General features: G+C 38.7%; 1 protein-coding gene across 2 annotated transcripts in view; it reads right to left on the bottom strand.

Moving 5' to 3' along the window:
• Window positions 1-19,052, bottom strand: part of LOC136856796 (lachesin) — a 160,471-nt gene that overhangs the window by 99,577 nt on the left and 41,842 nt on the right. For both annotated transcript variants that reach the window (XR_011017515.1, XM_068224963.1), the window contains exons 3-4: window positions 10,904-11,160; window positions 8,932-9,195 (exon numbers count right to left, since the gene is read on the bottom strand). Coding sequence is in view for 1 of the 2 variants with exons in the window: in XM_068224963.1 (XP_068081064.1) it covers window positions 8,932-9,195; window positions 10,904-11,160 (521 nt within the window). In the remaining variant the exon portion in view is untranslated. The remainder of the gene's footprint in view (window positions 1-8,931; window positions 9,196-10,903; window positions 11,161-19,052) is intronic.

Raw genomic sequence — 19,052 nt, 5'->3', positions numbered from 1 at the left:
TTGGAAATGGATCTATTATTTGAGGATTATTTTGTAAATCCATTAATTGAGTCTAGTGGGAAGAGAGTATGTTGCCCAACATAATTTCTTCAGATGGAGCATGTATTAATTGAGAGCCATAATATTCAGGGAGTAATAATAGTGTCGCAACTCATGGGCCGTAAGCGCCTATGCTTAATTTTGACCTGTGTTATAGGCGTTTTTGGAGGATATTTTTCTGATGATATCTATCATCAACATTCTCTTAGACATCGTTGTGAACTCAATCTCATCTTTGAAGTGATAATCCTGACTCTATCACATTCCGATTCGTCGCAATGAAATTTAGCCGATACCGTCATCATAAAATTTTCCTCGACTTAGATTAAAAACTAAAATAAAAATCAAGGACTAGTATTCGTGATAAATATTTGTTTAATATTACCGTGTATCCTTGTGTGAGTGTTGTGTGTGTGATTTATCCATATTTTGTGAATTGTAATATTTTTCTTGTCGTCATTTCACGTGATATCCTTTCCGCTGCGTGCGTATTTTTGATCAATTTTGTGTCATTCTGTTGTGGTCATAATTTATACTGTTATGAACCTTTAGTGAATTTTATTGAAAAAAAGGCTAGAATGGGACCTTATTTCTTAGAAAAAAATGAATAAGTAAGATCCATGTCCATGGATGGGAATCACTAACTGAGTATTATTAACCTTACACAACCATTAATTTTGGAGTCAATGAGCAACATTGTGATTGACGCGGCGTCAAATTATGCAAATATTGAGAATTATTACAAAATAATTGTAAAAGTATTTTTGTTAATAATTTTAAAATCTGAAAAAGATGATTTGAAAATAATTTCATCAGTAAAAATTTTATTTTATTTTTCAATTACTGATAGAAAGTGATAATTCGATTATTAATAATAAATGAATTACAGAGGAAGCTAATTAAATTTTCAAAACTTTATTTAATTTGAGAAAGGTATTCTCAAAAATTTATTTGATTATTCTACCTAGTCAAAGTAGGCTAATACTTGTTCATGTATTTGCAGATTCGCATATCTGCTGTTTTTTCTGAAGAAAGGAAATTCCATTTAATGAGACCAAGGGAGAAGACAATGATCGAAAAAGAGAAACCCCGAGATTTTGTAAATTTTTAATTTATTTGTGGAGAGTGTTAGTTGTAATAAATGTTAAAAACCTACTTTTAGTGTCTCTTTCATTTGTTCCCAGTCCTTAAGCTATTCCTGCTCTTAAGAATCTTTGCACAGCCTGAAAGCGAACGGTCTACCTCTGAGACTTTCGCTCTCCGGCTGAGCTGCCCGGCAAAAAGGGGGCAGTGTATATTTTAAATCTCCCTCCCAGACTATGGAGAACAACAGAAGCATTTAAACTGGGAAGAATGTGCAGTGCTCAGCAAGTCCATAAGTGGCAAGTGCTAATAAGCAACATGATTAAGTCTATATACTCACTCAGAACAAGTAAATAAACAAGTTTAAAAATATATAAATAAAAAATTGAACTTACCAGATCAAAAATGTAACACCTTTAATTTTTATTTTTCACAGAGCACTACTGAAATTTTAGACACAGGTAGCTTGGACGCTGGAAATAGATTTCACTATATCACATGTTCAATGTGGCCTCCACTGCTGCAGACAACCGCTTTGAGACGAGTATACTTGTTTCTGATGACTTTGCAACAGAGGTCTTCATGAATTTCACTGCAGAGTTGCACAATCCAAGCACGCATTTCCATGCAGCTTTGAGGTCTTGAAGCGAAGAGTTTCTCTTTCAAATAGCCCCATAAAATAAATCACAAGAATTCAAATCTGGGCTAAAAAGGAGACCAAAAGAATCCTCCATTATTGTTGTACTGTGGGTAATATAATAATTTAGTGTGGCTTTTTCTAGCCGGGTGCAGCCCTTGTAAGGCAGACCCTCCGACGAGGGTGGGCGGCATCTGCCATGTGTAGGTAACTGCGTGTTATTGTGGTGGAGGATAGTGTTGTATGTGGTGTGTGAGTTGCAGGGATGTTGGGGACAGCACAAACACCCAGTCCCCGGGCCACTGGAATTAACCAATGCAGGTTAAAATCCCCGACCCGACCGGGAATCGAACCCGGGACCCTCTGAACCGAAGGCCAGTATGCTGACTATTCAACCAACGAGTCGGACACTGTACTGTGGGTAACGATGAGACATTACATGATCACCAAATACTCCCCTCAAAAACTCAAGAACTTCGTTAGCTGTGTGTGGTGTTGTACAATCTTGCATAAACCACTGCGTATGAATAGGGAGTTCTCTAGCGAGAAGTTGAGACATGAATTCATTCTCCAGCATGTCCTTGTATTGCTGTGCATTAACTGTCTGACTGAAGAAAATTGGTCCAATTAACCCATGACTTGACAGAGCTACCCACAAACCCACTTTTTCCCCATGCGTGGATTTTTCATGAATAATGTCTGGTTTTCTGTAGTCCAAAACCGCACATGGCGACCCTCAGCGCAGCGGTGTTTTCAAGAGACCGAACTGCTGGTGCACGTGGTCACTTTTCTTCCTTCACAGTGCCTTGTTCTTCAAAGTTTCTGTATAAGCGAAGGATGGTGTTCCTTGCTGGTGCCCACCTAGTCAGAATTACAGCTCGAAATTTCCTTTGTGTCGCCGTAAACCTTTTGATTCACAATAAAAGATAACGGTTTTGGGGCGCTGCTGAACGGAGAGTCAGCCATGGCAGAAAGCTCACTGGAAAGCAGGCATCCGGAGACAAAGCAGCAGTGTCACCTCCACAGTTATTTCCATGAAACAGAGAAAGTATGCGCGAAATTTGAACAACATTGTACATAAGTTGCATTTCATATTTGCTTTTCAAATGTGTCAACTATTCGTGCACCACCCTGTATAATGAATTTTTTTCCATATGGAATGCATGTAGGTATTCAGTGATATTTACTGGAAGAAATGCATGCAAAACCTGAAGAAATGGGAATGTATTACTATTATTATTATTATTTATTATTACTAGCTGATGAAACTGTGCTTTGCTGCGAAATTCTACATTGTATGCAGAATTTTAGGTTAAGTAGTGTACACATTGTAAGATTGTATTAAATTGCATACCTCTTAACATTACTCCAGAAACGCAATGGGAAAGTCACCATATGTCTTTTCTCATGTGAAGACTGGGTTAGGGAATTTTCATTGTAATGACAGGCCCTCTTGCCTACTATCAGTCCCAAATCAAGTTTGGGAGTTTTCATTATGATGGCAGGTCCACTTGCCTACTGCTAGTCATAATCCATTTGGGCGGTTTTCCTTATAGTGGCAGACACTCAATCTCCACCTGCCTTGTTACATCCTCAGAAAGACTGTCTTTGTGGTTTCCTCAACTGAAATCGACATAGATCATTACTATGACGTCAGTAGGAATGTTGCGATTAAAAGCAATGCCATCACATGAAATACTCGATCAAATGAAAAACCGCACATTTTCTCACTTTTAATGAACAGTACTGCTCTGCCAATCTAACAGTCCAAATATCCAGCGCTGAAATGACCAGGCTACAGATTCCTCTGCCATTATTTCCACAATTACAATGAAAGGAAGTTTCCACCTAATCAACATTTTATCTTATTTAATCTACAGGACCGGTTTCAACCTTTCTTAGGCCATCCTCATCTGGTTACACAATCTGGCATTGCTACTACTTATTCATGGCAGGCTCCTAACTTAAATCTATTCTATCCAATCTCCCTTGGTTAAACTCTTCTTCTTTTCTGACACCAACAGTATTATGCATGGAGGCCTAGGGAGTCTTTCATTTTCACACCCGTCATGGCCCTCGCCTTTCTCAGGCCGATACCTTCATTTTTCAAAGCACTTTTCTCTCTCTGATTAATGTTACACTATACAGAGGATGGTTGCTTATTTGTACTTCCTCTTAAAACAATAATCAACACCACCACTCTTATCATAGTCAGTATGGTGAAACTGAATAAGACATAAATGATCAGAAATTTTATTCTTATTATGTAGTACTTTTCAATAGGACCAAAAAATGTGTATTTAAAAATGAAATCTTACCTTCCCTAAAATACCATTTCATCCATATATTTATACATATTTACTTAGTCGTTCATTTTTATATTTTATCACAGTACTTAATGTAGTTTATTTGTAGTTTCTTTGTATTTTTTATTTATTTAACTTCATGTATTTACAGTTACTGTATGTACTAACTTCTTCATTTTTATTTATTTCCTTTTGTTCAGTTATTCATTTTGTTATTTATTTATTCCCCAAATTAACATACAGATTTTCATTAAATATTTTTACCCATTTTCTCACGGCTAAGTTTTGATATGGACTTAGGAACAAAAATTGAAATTCATGAATCTCTCTGTTATCACAGCCGATACGGTAAAAATGTATTAAGACATAAATGACTGACCACTAATTTCGTACAAAATTGTACAAAACTGTTTTAATCCTCCTAGTTAATAATATATATTTTGCGTCCAATTAAGATGAAACTTCAGACATACCGTAAATAGACATGTTTCGACCCAGCATTGGGTCATCCTCAGTAAGACATGTATGCTGAATTAAAAATATAGGAAACACACTAAATGAGATGTTAGTTCCTGTTGGCTTGATTGTTATGTTCCGACATGGGCTGATATACATAAGCATTACTGAAGTGGAACCGTTTGATTTTTAGTGTTATGTGGCCCACTTGTATTACCCGTATTCTCTGACTACGCAGTCGAGCTCAACTTCAATAATGCTTATGTATATCAGCCTATGCCAGAACACAACAACCAAGCTAACAGTACACAGATACCAGTTGAACCACACCAAAGAACAACAAAAACATTGAAAAAGAAAGACCTCCAGCTCAAGACTGTTTTAATGATTAACATTTCAGCTTTTTTAACTTTCATCATGCTTTTAAAAAAAACTTTTAAACTAACATTTCATTGTGTGTGTTTCCTACGTTTTTAATTCATCATACACCGACTGACAGAGCAAATGCAACACCAAGAAGGAGTGGTCAGAACTTTATGCCAATTGCAGGGTAGACTGACGTCACTGAGGTATGCTCATCATGTGAAATGCGCCGCTGTGCTGCGCACGTAGCGAACGATAAATGGGACACGGCGTTGGCGAATGGCCCACTTCGTACCGTGATTTCTCAGCCGACAGTCATTGTAGAACGTGTTGTCGTGTGCCACAGGACACGTGTATAGCTAAGAATGCCAGGCCGCCGTCAACGGAGGCATTTCCAGCAGACAGACGACTTTACGAGGGGTATGGTGATCGGGCTGAGAAGGGCAGGTTGGTCGCTTCGTCAAATTGCAGCCGATACCCATAGGGATGTGTCCACGGTGCAGCGCCTGTGGCAAAGATGGTTGGCGCAGGGACATGTGGCACGTGCGAGGGGTCCAGGCGCAGCCCGAGTGACGTCAGCACGCGAGGATCGGCGCATCCGCCGCCAAGCGGTGGCAGCCCCGCACGCCACGTCAACCGCCATTCTTCAGCATGTGCAAGACACCCTGGCTGTTCCAATATCGACCAGAACAATTTCCCGTCGATTGGTTGAAGGAGGCCTGCACTCCCGGCGTCCGCTCAGAAGACTACCATTGACTCCACAGCATAGACGTGCACGCCTGGCATGGTGCCGGGCTAGAGCGACTTGGATGAGGGAATGGCGGAACGTCGTGTTCTCCGATGAGTCACGCTTCTGTTCTGTCAGTGATAGTCACCGCAGACGCGTGTGGCGTCGGCGTGGAGAAAGGTCAAATCCGGCAGTAACTGTGGAGCACCCTACCGCTAGACAACGCGGCATCATGGTTTGGGGCGCTATTGCGTATGATTCCACGTCACCTCTAGTGCATATTCAAGGCACGTTAAATGCCCACCGCTACGTGCAGCATGTGCTGCGGCCGGTGGCACTCCCGTACCTTCAGGGGCTGCCCAATGCTCTGTTTCAGCAGGATAATGCCCGCCCACACACTGCTCGCATCTCCCAACAGGCTCTACGAGGTGTACAGATGCTTCCGTGGCCAGCGTACTCTCCGGATCTCTCACCAATCAAACACGTGTGGGATCTCATTGGACGCTGTTTGCAAACTCTGCCCCAGCCTCGTACGGACGACCAACTGTGGCAAATGGTTGACAGAGAATGGAGAACCATCCCTCAGGACACCATCCACACTCTTATTGACTCTGTACCTCGACGTGTTTCTGCGTGCATTGCCGCTCGCGGTGGTCCTATATCCTACTGAGTCGATGCCGTGCGCATTGTGTAACCTGCATATCGGTTTGAAATAAACATCAATTATTCTTCCGTGCCGACTCTGTTTTTTCCCCAACTTTCATCCCTTTCGAACCACTCCTCCTTGGTGTTGCATTGTCACTGTCAGTCAGTGTACATGTCTTACTGAGGATCACCCAATTTCGGGTCAAAACATGTCTACTTATGTGTGAAGTTTCGACTTAATTGGAGGTAAAATAAACAGTATTGACTAGAAGGATTAAAATATTTTATACAAATCTGTAAGAAGTTCAACTGTCAATATGGATTTAACATGAGTTTCATAGTCTGTAAAGGACCACTAATAACATACATATTTGAGAATTACATTTTAGACCTTCCCCTAAAGCACCATTTCACTCAGCATGAATAAAATTAATTATAGCCTAGATTGCTGCCTGCTGCCATTTCTTGATGGATACAGTACTTTTGTATCCATCTCTTAGCACAGGCCAGAGTAAAGTGTAGCTTCCACCGAAGTCCCAGTCTCATCCATAGCTGTGACAATATGGAAGCTGCTGGGGTATGGGTGGTGCTGAGTAATGACATTCAGAGCACGACTAGTGCATCTGAGTGTAATGAAAGGTGTTGCTCATAGGGTCAGTCGTGCTGCAATAGCACTTTCTGACCCAGTGAGGAAAGCAATGGCAAACTACCTCACTCCTCGTCTTGCCTAGTATGCCTCATTTTGGTGCTGCCATTGGTTTTTGCGGTTTCCTTATAACCGCATAACCTTTGGTGGTGCTATTTGAGGATCCAACCAGCCTCTGGGCTGATGACCTAACAGACAGCCTAGATTGTAGTGGTTCATTCCCCGACTTAATATACCGATTTTCATTCAGTTCTCTTCAGCCATTTTTTCGTGATGAGCACACATACATACATACATACATACATACATACATACATACATACATACATACATACATACATACATACATACATACATACATACAAGACAGACATGATGGAAATTTAAAAAGTGCATTTCCTCATTATTGTGGACACGACCGGTACAGATATACCATTTTTTAAATACTGAACAATGTACAGAATATACTCTTATTTTATATATATAGATTAAGGTCCTTTTAGAAATGCATAGAAAATGCAGTTCTGAGTAAACTAGTAACTCCCTTCAATTTTTTAGGTAATTTTAAACTTTTTTTTGAGTATTTTTAAAATTATTTTTAGGTGATTCTACACGTAATTCTTGGGAATTTATTACAAAAAGTCAGTAATAGAACCGACCCCTTTGTTCTTGCTCTAAGTGGACTGATTGCTAATACCTTATTTACGCAAATAATCCCAGCACCCTAATTTTAGGAAGGCCCATTTTGTAAAAAATGAAATTAACTAAAATTCTTTCCATCGAAATAGTAACATAGGGATAAACGAACATTTTATATCATTCCACCAACTCCACGTAATCTTTTTGCAAATATGAACATGTAAATTTACAGATACAGCTGCTTTGCCTGAACATATTTGAAATGATAGAAATACATTATCACTGCTATAAAATATATTCGGCGCGCAGCTGTGAGCTTGCATCCGGGAGATAGTGGCTTCGAACCCTACTGTTGGCAGCCCTGAGGATGGTTTTCCGTGGTTTCCCATTTTTCACACCAGGCAAATCCTGGGGCTGTACCTTAATTAAGGCCTCGACCGCTTCCTTCCAATTCCTAGCCCTTTCCTATCCCATCGTTGCCATAAGATCTATCTGTGTTGGTGCGACGTAAAGAAAACAAAATACACATATATATATTTGCCATGAAAATTAACAAGTAGGCGTACTTACTTACCCGCTGTCGTTGATTTTCACCTGCTAACTTAACATTAAAAGCCTCTGGATTTAGTGGGAAAACCACTAATTGGCAACACTAGTCCCATGCACAACTACACACATTTCCAATCATAGCAACCCCATTCAGATTGGTATACATAGGTATACATAATAAAACCCCATCAATTTTAAGTTGTTGCGGCACAAAAATCAGACTTTGAATTAACCACCAACTTGTAATTTAGAAATGCCAACCCTTGCCATGTTGTCACAAAATATTCTACGACCTGTTACTGCATGCAGTTAACTTTGATTCACAGTTTAAACCTTTCAAATGCCACAGAAAAAAACCTATTTCCAAAATGTATTCAACAAGGTGCATTTACAGTATTCATATAATGCACTTGGTTAACTCACTGACAAACATAACTTCACACAACGAAAGAAAAAAACACGATTCAAGGACGAGGAGAAATCTACGCCGACTCCCCTGTGGAAGTGATTTATCCATCGTATTATTATATTGCAGCCATTTTAGATGTATTGTTCTTGCAAGGAGTATCCCGATGCCCTTAAAACATTGTGGCTTATCAAACTTTCCTATGACGAGTGGAGGAGCTCTATCGCTTTCGTCTACATTGCAACACAGGACAGTGTGTCTATCCTTGTGGGATTTGTTATCTCCTCAGTAGTGGCGAACTAATGCCAACAACAAAAACTAGATGAGTCAGGAATGTGTTGCCAACCTTGACGCAAATAAAACCTGCACCCCAATTTCTTGAAAAACGATGCATTGAGGTTTTACTGTGGCTAATGAACCACAAGGTCCACTCACCTGTAATGTTGATTGTTGGACAGCTGCACATCATCCTTCCGCCATACAAGAGCAGGAAGTGGATAAGCTTCCACATGACAAGCCAGGTTCATATCATACTGCAATGCCTGACCTAGTCTAGGACAAGGCACAGTGATAACAGGAGCAAACTCCACCTCAACAGCAATATTACGACGAGCTTCTCTACCAACCCCATTTTCAGCAACACAGTAGTAGGTTCCACTGTCTTCTTTTCGAATTTTATCAATCTTGAGGACATTTCCCCTGTAAAAAAATAACACCCTTGTTTTCATATACAGTAAATGTTAAGAGAGAAAGGAATGAAAGAGCCTTTAGCCTTTCAAGCAGTTGGATGTGGAACTGTTGCCCATCTTTCTTGTAATGTAGTGATGTCTGACCTAACCTGTGTTTGTAATTACTCGAAAAACAGGCTGGGAAGAAAATAACAATAATGTTATTGGCTTTACGTGCCACTAACTAGTTTTACGGTTTTTGGAGACACCCAGGTGCCGGGATTTAGTCCCGCAGGACTTCTTTTACGTGCCAGTGGATCTACCAACACAAGGCTGGCATATCTGAGCACCTCCAAATACCACCGGACCGAGCCAGAATTGAACCTGCCCAGCTGTGGTCAGAAGGCCAGTGCTCTACCGCCTGAGCCACTCAGACCAGCGCTGGGAAGAAAAAACATGTCAGGATTACTGTAGCTAACACCAAAATCTCTATAATGAAACTGTGGAAGCTATACAAAGTTCAATATAGCTAAAGGTATGTTTTTCAGACAAGTGGGGTAAAGGAATGGTGAAAGCAAGTTGCACTATCATGCCAGGTTCTTGTGCTAATATGTGATGCAAGTGCAAAGGGATGAAAAACTTTATCTCAGGAAGTCTTTCAGGTATGAACACATTATGTCAATCCATAAATTAAATGATTTTTAACTATGGGAAATCATTGATCGCATCCATTTCTGTAATGTTTTCACACCCTTTCTCACTTTCTTCAGTAATTGTAATGAGAACAAGAAGAAGATTTTCATCCTATAAGAAATTATACAAGAAGAATTTTTAGACTGAGTAACTGAGAAAATAATGCACAAATTATGGCCTTTGGAACTGAACCTCAGGCTATCCATTCGCATTAAAGATCATAAAAGCAAGCGAAGTATTAAACACATGTACTTAACTCTGATTTGTCAAGTAGTGGAACCTCAGAAAGTACATTAGATATTATCTTCACAGTGCCTCTCACATTGACTATCACTTTTACTACTGGAATCGAAACACGAAGAATAGCAGTTACTGACCTCCTGAACATTGTCGATTATATAAGCCCCACCAGGGAAAGAGTTACAGATATCTATAACAACCTTTTCTCGCTCCAGCTGTAGTGGATAACATCAGTCATGTCTGAAATAAACAGTGTGTTCCCTTGCCTCACAGCACTATGACCGGGCTCCTGTGCTGGTAGTCCACTTTAATTTAAAATTAAGATTTATAAAATATGAAGCCCGGTAAATGAAGTCTATAACTGAACCATACATTATCTTGATGCAGAAGCTGATTATTTCATATTTTGGTACACAAAGTCACTGCAGGAACATCACTGAAGAAACCGCATTCTTTTTTTTTTTTTTTTTTCCAAAGATTTTTCTGTATGGTGACGCACTGTCAATGATTTCACCAGTTAGTTCAAGGACATGCTAACAGATGGCATTCAAATCTCAAAATAGATATTTCTCGCTTTTTCCCTTCGTTGTCATGCGACTTAAAGTATAGTTTTCTGGAGTGTGTCGCACTTATATAACACATCTGTGGAGACTGGGAAGTAACATAATGGAGCTAGGCAGCCAATACAGGACTGAAACACCTATATCTGATTGCCACTTCTAACCTTCTTAATATTTTCTATTACAGTACTTTGGTTATGAGCAAACTAATAACTAGAAAACTCTTTATAGAATATATTTTCTCACCTGAAAATAGATCCACCAGTAGGAAGGATAGCATTATTTTCATGGCGCCAAGAAACCCTTGGTGGTGGGTAGCCACCAGCATAACATTCTAATTTTACAGACTGGCCCTCACTCACAACCAAGGAACGAGTAGAGTTATCATAGATAATAGGGGGCCGACGGACTTGAAGCTCTACTTCAGCTGAGATCTTGCTGTTTAGAGCAATATTTACTTGACACTGATAGTAGCCAGCATCTGTTTCCTGGATATCTTTAATCTGCAACACAGTGGGTACACAATAATAAGGTTCCGTTAGTAAAATTTATGTACACAGGCTTGAGTAGAATTATTAGCAGCCAAATATTTAGTAGGGAAGGATGAGAAAAATGAAGAAAATTCTTCCTTGGGGACACACGAAGAATTTCAGTCCTTGTGCTTCTAGTGGTTTCCTAACATAAATTTTCAGTTTTGGAACAGAATAAGTCTCTTAAATGATTCAATGACCAATCTGCATAAGACAGCTATTGTTCTTCCTGGGTGTTGATATCATTGTCCAGGAATTTTTTCTTGATTGTTTGACCTACTCAAACGTTTTCTGTAACCTCTCTAAACGAACAGTCCAGAACCTAGTACAGCACACTACCTACCTCTCGTCACAATATCTCACATCTTGACACTCAATACTAGACACACTATGCTACCTACTCTCCCTTATGAACCGTGAATCCTCATTAGTCAGCATTATCCCTTATTTTTTATGAGTGTTGTTCCTGTCTATTCACCCAGAACCTAAAGGCAGACTTCGTTTGATGCCTAGAGAATACTCACTTTGTCGTTGCATTATTCAAATAGATCAACTCAACTGTCCTGCCTTCAATCTTGGTTTTTTTTTTTTTTGCTAGTGGCTGTACGTCGCGCCGGCACAGATAGGTCTTATGGCAATGAAGGGACAGGAAAGGCCTATGAGCGAGAAGGAAGCGGTCGTGGCCTTAGTTAAGGTACAGCCCCAGCATTTGCCTGGTGTGAAAATGGGAAACCACGGAAAACCATTTTTAGGGCTGCTGACAGTGGGGTTTGAACCCACTGTCTCCCGGATGCAAGCTCACAGCCATGTGCCACTAACCGCACAGCCAACTCACCCGGTCACCTTCAATATCAGGTAGTGCTTTAAACCTGCCTGAATTTAATCTAAACAAAAACAAAGCTGATCTACAACTAAAGACTTTGCTGTAGTAAATGAGTTTTGGGGCTATTATACTCAGCAACTACAGTGGAAGAGGGACTACTGGTCGTATTGTTACATAATTTAAATGAGGATAATACATTATTTAGCTTTTATCTTCTTCCTCTAGCTAGAGGTTGCCTACCAATCTAGCAAATGAACCATTTCAAACATACAGTACATCTTATAATCACATGGTAAATGAGAATTCCACTTGTCAGTCATTACAGTTATACAAATGACCCCTCAAAATAGCAACTGAATCTTTCACAGGACCATAAAAGTGTTGTCCAATCTGAATAGGTTACAGAAGTGTGCAAATATGGCTGTTATTGTACCTCTAGCTTCAACTGTAAGACCCACTACTTCTATATACCGGACGAGTTGGCCGTGCGCGTAGAGGCGCGGCTGTGAGCTTGCATCCGGGAGATAGTAGGTTCGAATCCCACTATCGGCAGCCCTGAAGATGGTTTTCCGTGGTTTCCCATTTTCACACCAGGCAAATGCTGGGGCTGTACCTTAATTAAGGCCATGGCCGATTCCTTCCAACTCCTAGGCCTTTCCTATCCCATCGTCGCCATAAGACCTATCTGTGTCGGTGCGACGTTAAGCCCCTAGCAAAAAAAAAAAAAACCTACTTCTATAAATGTAGCATGGAATTGTGGATTCATAGACTTCCCATTTTTCTTTACGAACACCTGCTGGTTGGGTTTCAGAGGCTTCAGTTCTAATGGTAGGGTCAATTATAAAACCATGAGTCAAGCCAGTTGAAAGATCTATCATATCTATCTGCTTACAGGATTCATTGGTGAAGTCTGCGTACTTCCTCACATAATTTATAACGATGTTACCATGTGGCATTAATGATCAAGGTCGGAATACACTGATAGTGGGCATTTCTACGGGCATCACCATGTTTGCACACATCCAAGACGTGTGCAAGGATTTCTGTCTCATGGTGACAACAGCAATGATGGTTTCTGTCTTGGGATCTACCTTGTAATGCCCAGACTGGACACATGTTAACAATGATTCTGAGTAAATCTCTCCTTTCACTGCTTGATAATCCCTCAGGATTTTTCACTTATATATTGGTTGCCGTATGTTCCATGAACAGGAGAACTCCTTTGCTGTTATGAGGTGAGGAACACCTCTTTCAGATTCTTTCAGGCATAGGTTTTGTCTCAACAGATGAGTACGTACAAGTTTTGAATCAGACTGTTTACTGGATAGATCTAGTTTACAACAAAATTAAATTCTTTTCAAGGTCCACCTATTCAATACAATGACGTTTTATTGTGATTTAATCACATGTCAAATAGTCAAATGGTACCAGTTTCGGCATCTATGTGCCATCATCAGCCTTGGGTACAAATTAAAACAAGATATACATTCCTAAAACATCTAAAACACATTTTAACACATTATAAAATAACATACAATTAATGTGGTGATACATGAAATACGATAAAATTATGATACAATTGGTATGATATAAAATTCTTAAAATTCCGGCTGTTCGTTACATAATTCAGTCTGTGTGCATCCGGGTGAATTTTTACAGTTGTATGCTGTCTATGTGAATGACATTTGTTCCTTTAGATATTAGGTGGTTCCAGGGAAGTTTACTTTGATCATGTAAGATCGCGATGTATTTAGAGATGACTTCCCACTTCAATTTGAACCTTGAGCAGCATGTGAACGTGTTGTTACACAGACGGACACACGTTCACATGCTGCTCAAGGTTCAAATTGAAGTGGGAAGTCATCTCTAAATACATCGCGATCTTACATGATCAAAGTAAACTTCCCTGGAACCACCTAATATCTAAAGGAACAAATGTCATTCACATAGACAGCATACAACTGTAAAAATTCACCCGGATGCACACAGACTGAATTATGTAACGAACAGCCGGAATTTTAAGAATTTTATATCATACCAATTGTATCATAATTTTATCGTATTTCATGTATCACCACATTAATTGTATGTTATTTTATAATGTGTTAAAATGTGTTTTAGATGTTTTAGGAATGTATATCTTGTTTTAATTTGTACCCAAGGCTGATGATGGCACATAGATGCCGAAACTGGTACCATTTGACTATTTGACATGTGATTAAATCACAATAAAACGTCATTGTATTGAATAGGTGGACCTTGAAAAGAATTTAATTTTGTTGTAATCCCACTTCAATACGGAACCAATGAAATTCATAACTATAAGTAGATCTAGTTTATGAAAACATTCATCTGTTTCAGCACTGATGTTGTACATGTTGACTACATGAATGTTATTAGAGATGAGGTATGATTCCCAGGTAGCTCTGAAAAGTCTAGCTCTTTGTATTCTTTTTTAAGAATACAGAGGGGTCCAGAAAAATGTAAACACTCTATGATAGTTAATATCTTTGGAACAAAATGACATGAAGTTGCAATTCCTGCTCAGTAGCATAGTCCATTGTTTTCTCAACAGATGATGGTCACGGGAATGGCGCGACAATCTTGGCGCGCGTATTCCAGCAAATGACAGTGCAGCAATGTATGAAGTACAATTGTCAATTGAGCAATGCAAGGCCGTATTGAAGTGGTACTGGAAGTATGAAAACATGATAGAGGTACAATGACAATGGCGTAATGTGTACGGAACTCAGCCACCAACACGTGCAACATTTTATCGTATTTGGGAAAAATTTGAAGCAGATGGTACTGTTCAGGATGTGCATAAAAAAAGGTCCGACTAACCAAAAACATTAAGTCTAGCTTCCAGCGCTGCTGTGTTATAACATTTTACTATGTCACCTCAAAAATGTGTGAATAAGGGTGCACATGAAAGCGGGGTAAGATACTACATTCACAGAATTCTATAGTACTAATTCATCATCACCAACATTAATTTTTAACTTATGAAAATATATTTTTCCATATGCTTTCTTGCATATACAATGAATTCTGAAGGCTACTAAGTGGAAAGTGTACATTCCAAGATTGCTGTACGCTATGAACGAGGACGAGCCGGATTGAAGGATGGAGTACTGCCAGTGATCTGAAGGCATGCTTTGTGAGGATGAACAGTTTGGAGGGATGGTTATCTGGTCTGACGAGGCGCAATACAAACTGAACAATACTGTAAACCACCACAACTGTGTGTACTGGGCTCCTGAAAATCCTAACGATGAAAATATAAAGGATACCATATCTATTAAGGTACTCAGTAATGTATTGGACAGAGTGCATTGTTACACAGGAGTCAACAACCAGGTACATTTCAGATTGCATAAGGAAGTCACACGGAAAAATTTGGACCAGATACCCGCACTTCTCTGTTATTCGGTCACGTCAATGCACGCCACCATATCGGTACAGAAGACTTTGATAAAGGATATATATTGCAGTTGTGTGCGTGCGAGAAAGCATATGGAAAAATATATATGCGTAAGTTTAAAATAAATGTTGGTGATGATGAATCAGTACTACGGAATTCTGTGAATGTAGAATCCTAATCGTGTGCATTATTGGACTATGTGCTCTTCATAATGCGAGTGTGTTCTGTTTTAGTGAATGTGGAATATTTTGAGAAACTATACAACATGTTACTGATCAACATGCTCAAGTTTCAGATGTGTTGTCATGAATCAAGCGAGTCAAATATGTGTACCAACAAAATAAACATCATTGTGGTGATGTCAACCAGCTGTGGTGAAGGTGAAAGGGATGATGCTGTGAACGTTGTCCATACTGATGGGCCAGATGCAGCAATAATTTAAGTGGGCATTTCTTCACTTTCTTACATGTTTTTTATCTGTGCACATGTAAAAAGGTATCCCTTTTCAGATTTTACTGGATTAGTTTACGTTACTTAATGAGAAGAATAGGCCAAATATGAGGCATAAAACAAGCTTGAAGGAGTCTATTAGGATCATCTAATTAAGTTATATTAATAAAATTTTGAACCTTTACTAGGATCATCAGTTTTAATTTTTATGTCATTGTATATGGTATTTCTGTGATTGTGAAATAAAATTTTAAATCTTCAAAATCAAACAGTTACTTAGGAATTGATGTGTTGAATGTATCCATAAATCAAAGATTTACGTGCTAATACTAATTAATAGAGTAAATAAAAGATGTAATACGTTCATTTATACCCAAGCAGATTATGATGTGAGGTATCCTCAAGATAGAGAGCATTTTAAGACAGTGTGTATAGACATTCATCATCATAACTATTTGGAGTGAGACTATGGTAGATTAAATTATACAACTGCATAATATTGCTTAGGACACTATTTGGGAAGTGATATCTTCAGATACGTACATTCAAGTCTTCAATGATATGCAGGTATGTTGAAATTGAACAGGGATCTTCAAATGTGTATGAGAATAGTAAACTGCAATATTTAAGACTGGGACATAATGTTCGTCCAAAGTAGTAGCCACAAGTGAATTCCGCAAACGATTCCACGATGGTGGTGATATATAGTGTTTCCTAATATTATATGGATGTATCTATTGTGGTGGTTTTGTCATGACAATACATAAATACACCCCAGTTGAGATCTGTGTTTATTATATTTTTGGGATGGTAACGTCTTCCTAAAAGAGCTATGTGTTAGTCACTTAATAAATCAACTCTTTCTTCTTGTAATCCACTATGACGAATCTTGAGTGAGGGTATTTATTTTGAAGTTATCTAAGAATAACTTAATCGTGTTATAGGCTAGTGTTAGAAACATGCTTATCTGATGTTATTAGGATTTCTGTTATTCTGGTGCAGAGAATAATAATAATACAGTGGAACCTTGGAATGCGAGCATAATTCGTGCCGGCAACATGCTTGTAATCCAAAGCGCTCGTATATCAAAGCAAGTTTTCCCATAAGAAACAATTGAAACGCGGATGATTCGTCCACAACGCAAACATATTTATTCGCATACCATTTATAAAACAAAATATAACGTAAAACATATTAAAGTGCACTTTTCCTTACAATAGAATCATTGTTGGTGTGAGGGAGACGAAAGATGACACGAGAAGATTTACTGTGTAGCACGAATTTCACTAACGGAATCACTGCTATCTGTTGGCTCACTGGAATTGTGTTCTTTTTGTGCAACTTTAACGACAAACCTTTCCAATGACTGTTGCTTTTGCCTCATTTTGAGGATTTCACGAAAATGTGACATTGCACTATGATTGAACTGATTCATTGCTCGCACTGCTACAGCCTTATTCGGGTGGTATTTTTCTACAAAATTTTGCAAAGTTTCAAACATTTTGCACTTCTCACGAATCTCAGTTGAAGTGAGAGATTCCATTGACTTTTCCTCCTCCTCTTCTCTGGACGAGATCTCCATAACCTCCTCCTGTTTTTCGCGATGCAGGTCTATCAGTTCGTTGGTGGTCAGTTCCTGGCTATGTTCTTCCACCAGCTCTTGAATGTCTACGTCATTCACCTCCAGCCCCATAGTCTTCCCTAAAGAAACAATTTCATCGACAATCAGTGGCTCATTGTCACCAACAATCCCCTCAAATTCACTTCCAAGAGCACAGTCAGGCCACAGCTTTCCCCAAGCAGAAGTGAGAGTTCTCTTGGTGACTCCATCCCAGGCTTTATCGATGATCTTCAGGCAGTTCACAATGGGGAAATGATTTCTTCCAAACTATCGGAGGGTAAGGTTTGTTTCTTCGGTCACTTCGAAGCATCACTGAAATAGTGCTTTGGTGTATAGCTCCTTGAAGTTCGAAATGACTTGCTGATCCATAGGCTGGAGGAGTGTAGTAGTCTTGGGAGGAAGCAACTTAACCTGAACGAACTTGAATTCCTCCAGTAAGTTGTCCTCAAGGCCTGGAGGATGAGCAGGAGCATTGTCTATAACCAGCAAGACTTTGAGCAGCAGATTATTTTCTGAAAGGTATTTCTTCACTACAGGACCAAAGACCTCATTCATCCATTCAACAAACGAACAGGGGAGGGAAAAACGTAGGCTCAAGTGATGCTCGTATTGCGGAACCGCACTCGCTTATCAAGTTAAAATTTATTTCAAATGTTTGCTCGTCTTGCAAAACACTCGTAGACCAAGTTACTCGCATTTCGAGGTTTCACTGTAATGATGATGATGATGATGATGATGATGATGATGATAATAATAATAATAATAATAATAATAATAATAATAATAATAATGGAAACAGTATAACGAAGTAAAAGTAAACTCTACTACATTCTGTGGACTCCGTATTGTATGTATATCTTATATTTTATTTCAGATACCATCTTCATACGATTCTTATATTTGCTGCATGTGCATGCTTATTTTTTGTGTGATACATGTCATTTACAGGTATATTTATTATCTTGTACAGGAGTGAGTGTTGAATATTTATTTCTGCTGCGGTATTATTATTGTTTCCTCATCCAGGATTTTAGCAGCATTGTTATGTGATTTGGGCAATCTCCTCTCAAGTATAAATGCAATCTCCTCTCAAGTATAAATATATGCTTGTTTTCAGCATTAAAATTTATTTCCTTGAGATGAGATAATCAAATCAAATCAAGTCAAGTCAAGTCAAGTCAAGTCAAAATACTTCATTTGCAAATGAGGTGTCTACCTCAGTGGCAAATGATTAAAAAAAAAAAAAAAAAAAAAAAAAAAAAAAAAAAAAAAACTGTTCTCAACAACTAAATTTTAAATTAAAAAGAAGACATTTTTCCTAAAATACAGTATTATACAATTTACATTAACAATTTTTATATTAAACACACAGCTGTTCCTTAATAACTTTATATTATTTACAAAATTCTACTCATAATATCTTCTGAAACTTACACATATAATCAACTCATATACAGTATGTGGAATCACTTCAAAAAATACTATACAATTGCTTAAATGTACATTTTTTAAAAAACCATTTTGGTACCTAACGTGCATTATGAGGA

Source organism: Anabrus simplex, chromosome 1 (genome assembly GCF_040414725.1).
Source record: "Anabrus simplex isolate iqAnaSimp1 chromosome 1, ASM4041472v1, whole genome shotgun sequence".
Lineage (NCBI taxonomy): Eukaryota > Metazoa > Arthropoda > Insecta > Orthoptera > Tettigoniidae > Anabrus > Anabrus simplex.
The sequence above is the reverse complement of the archived record's forward strand: the minus strand, read 5'-3'. Positions and strand labels throughout refer to the sequence as shown.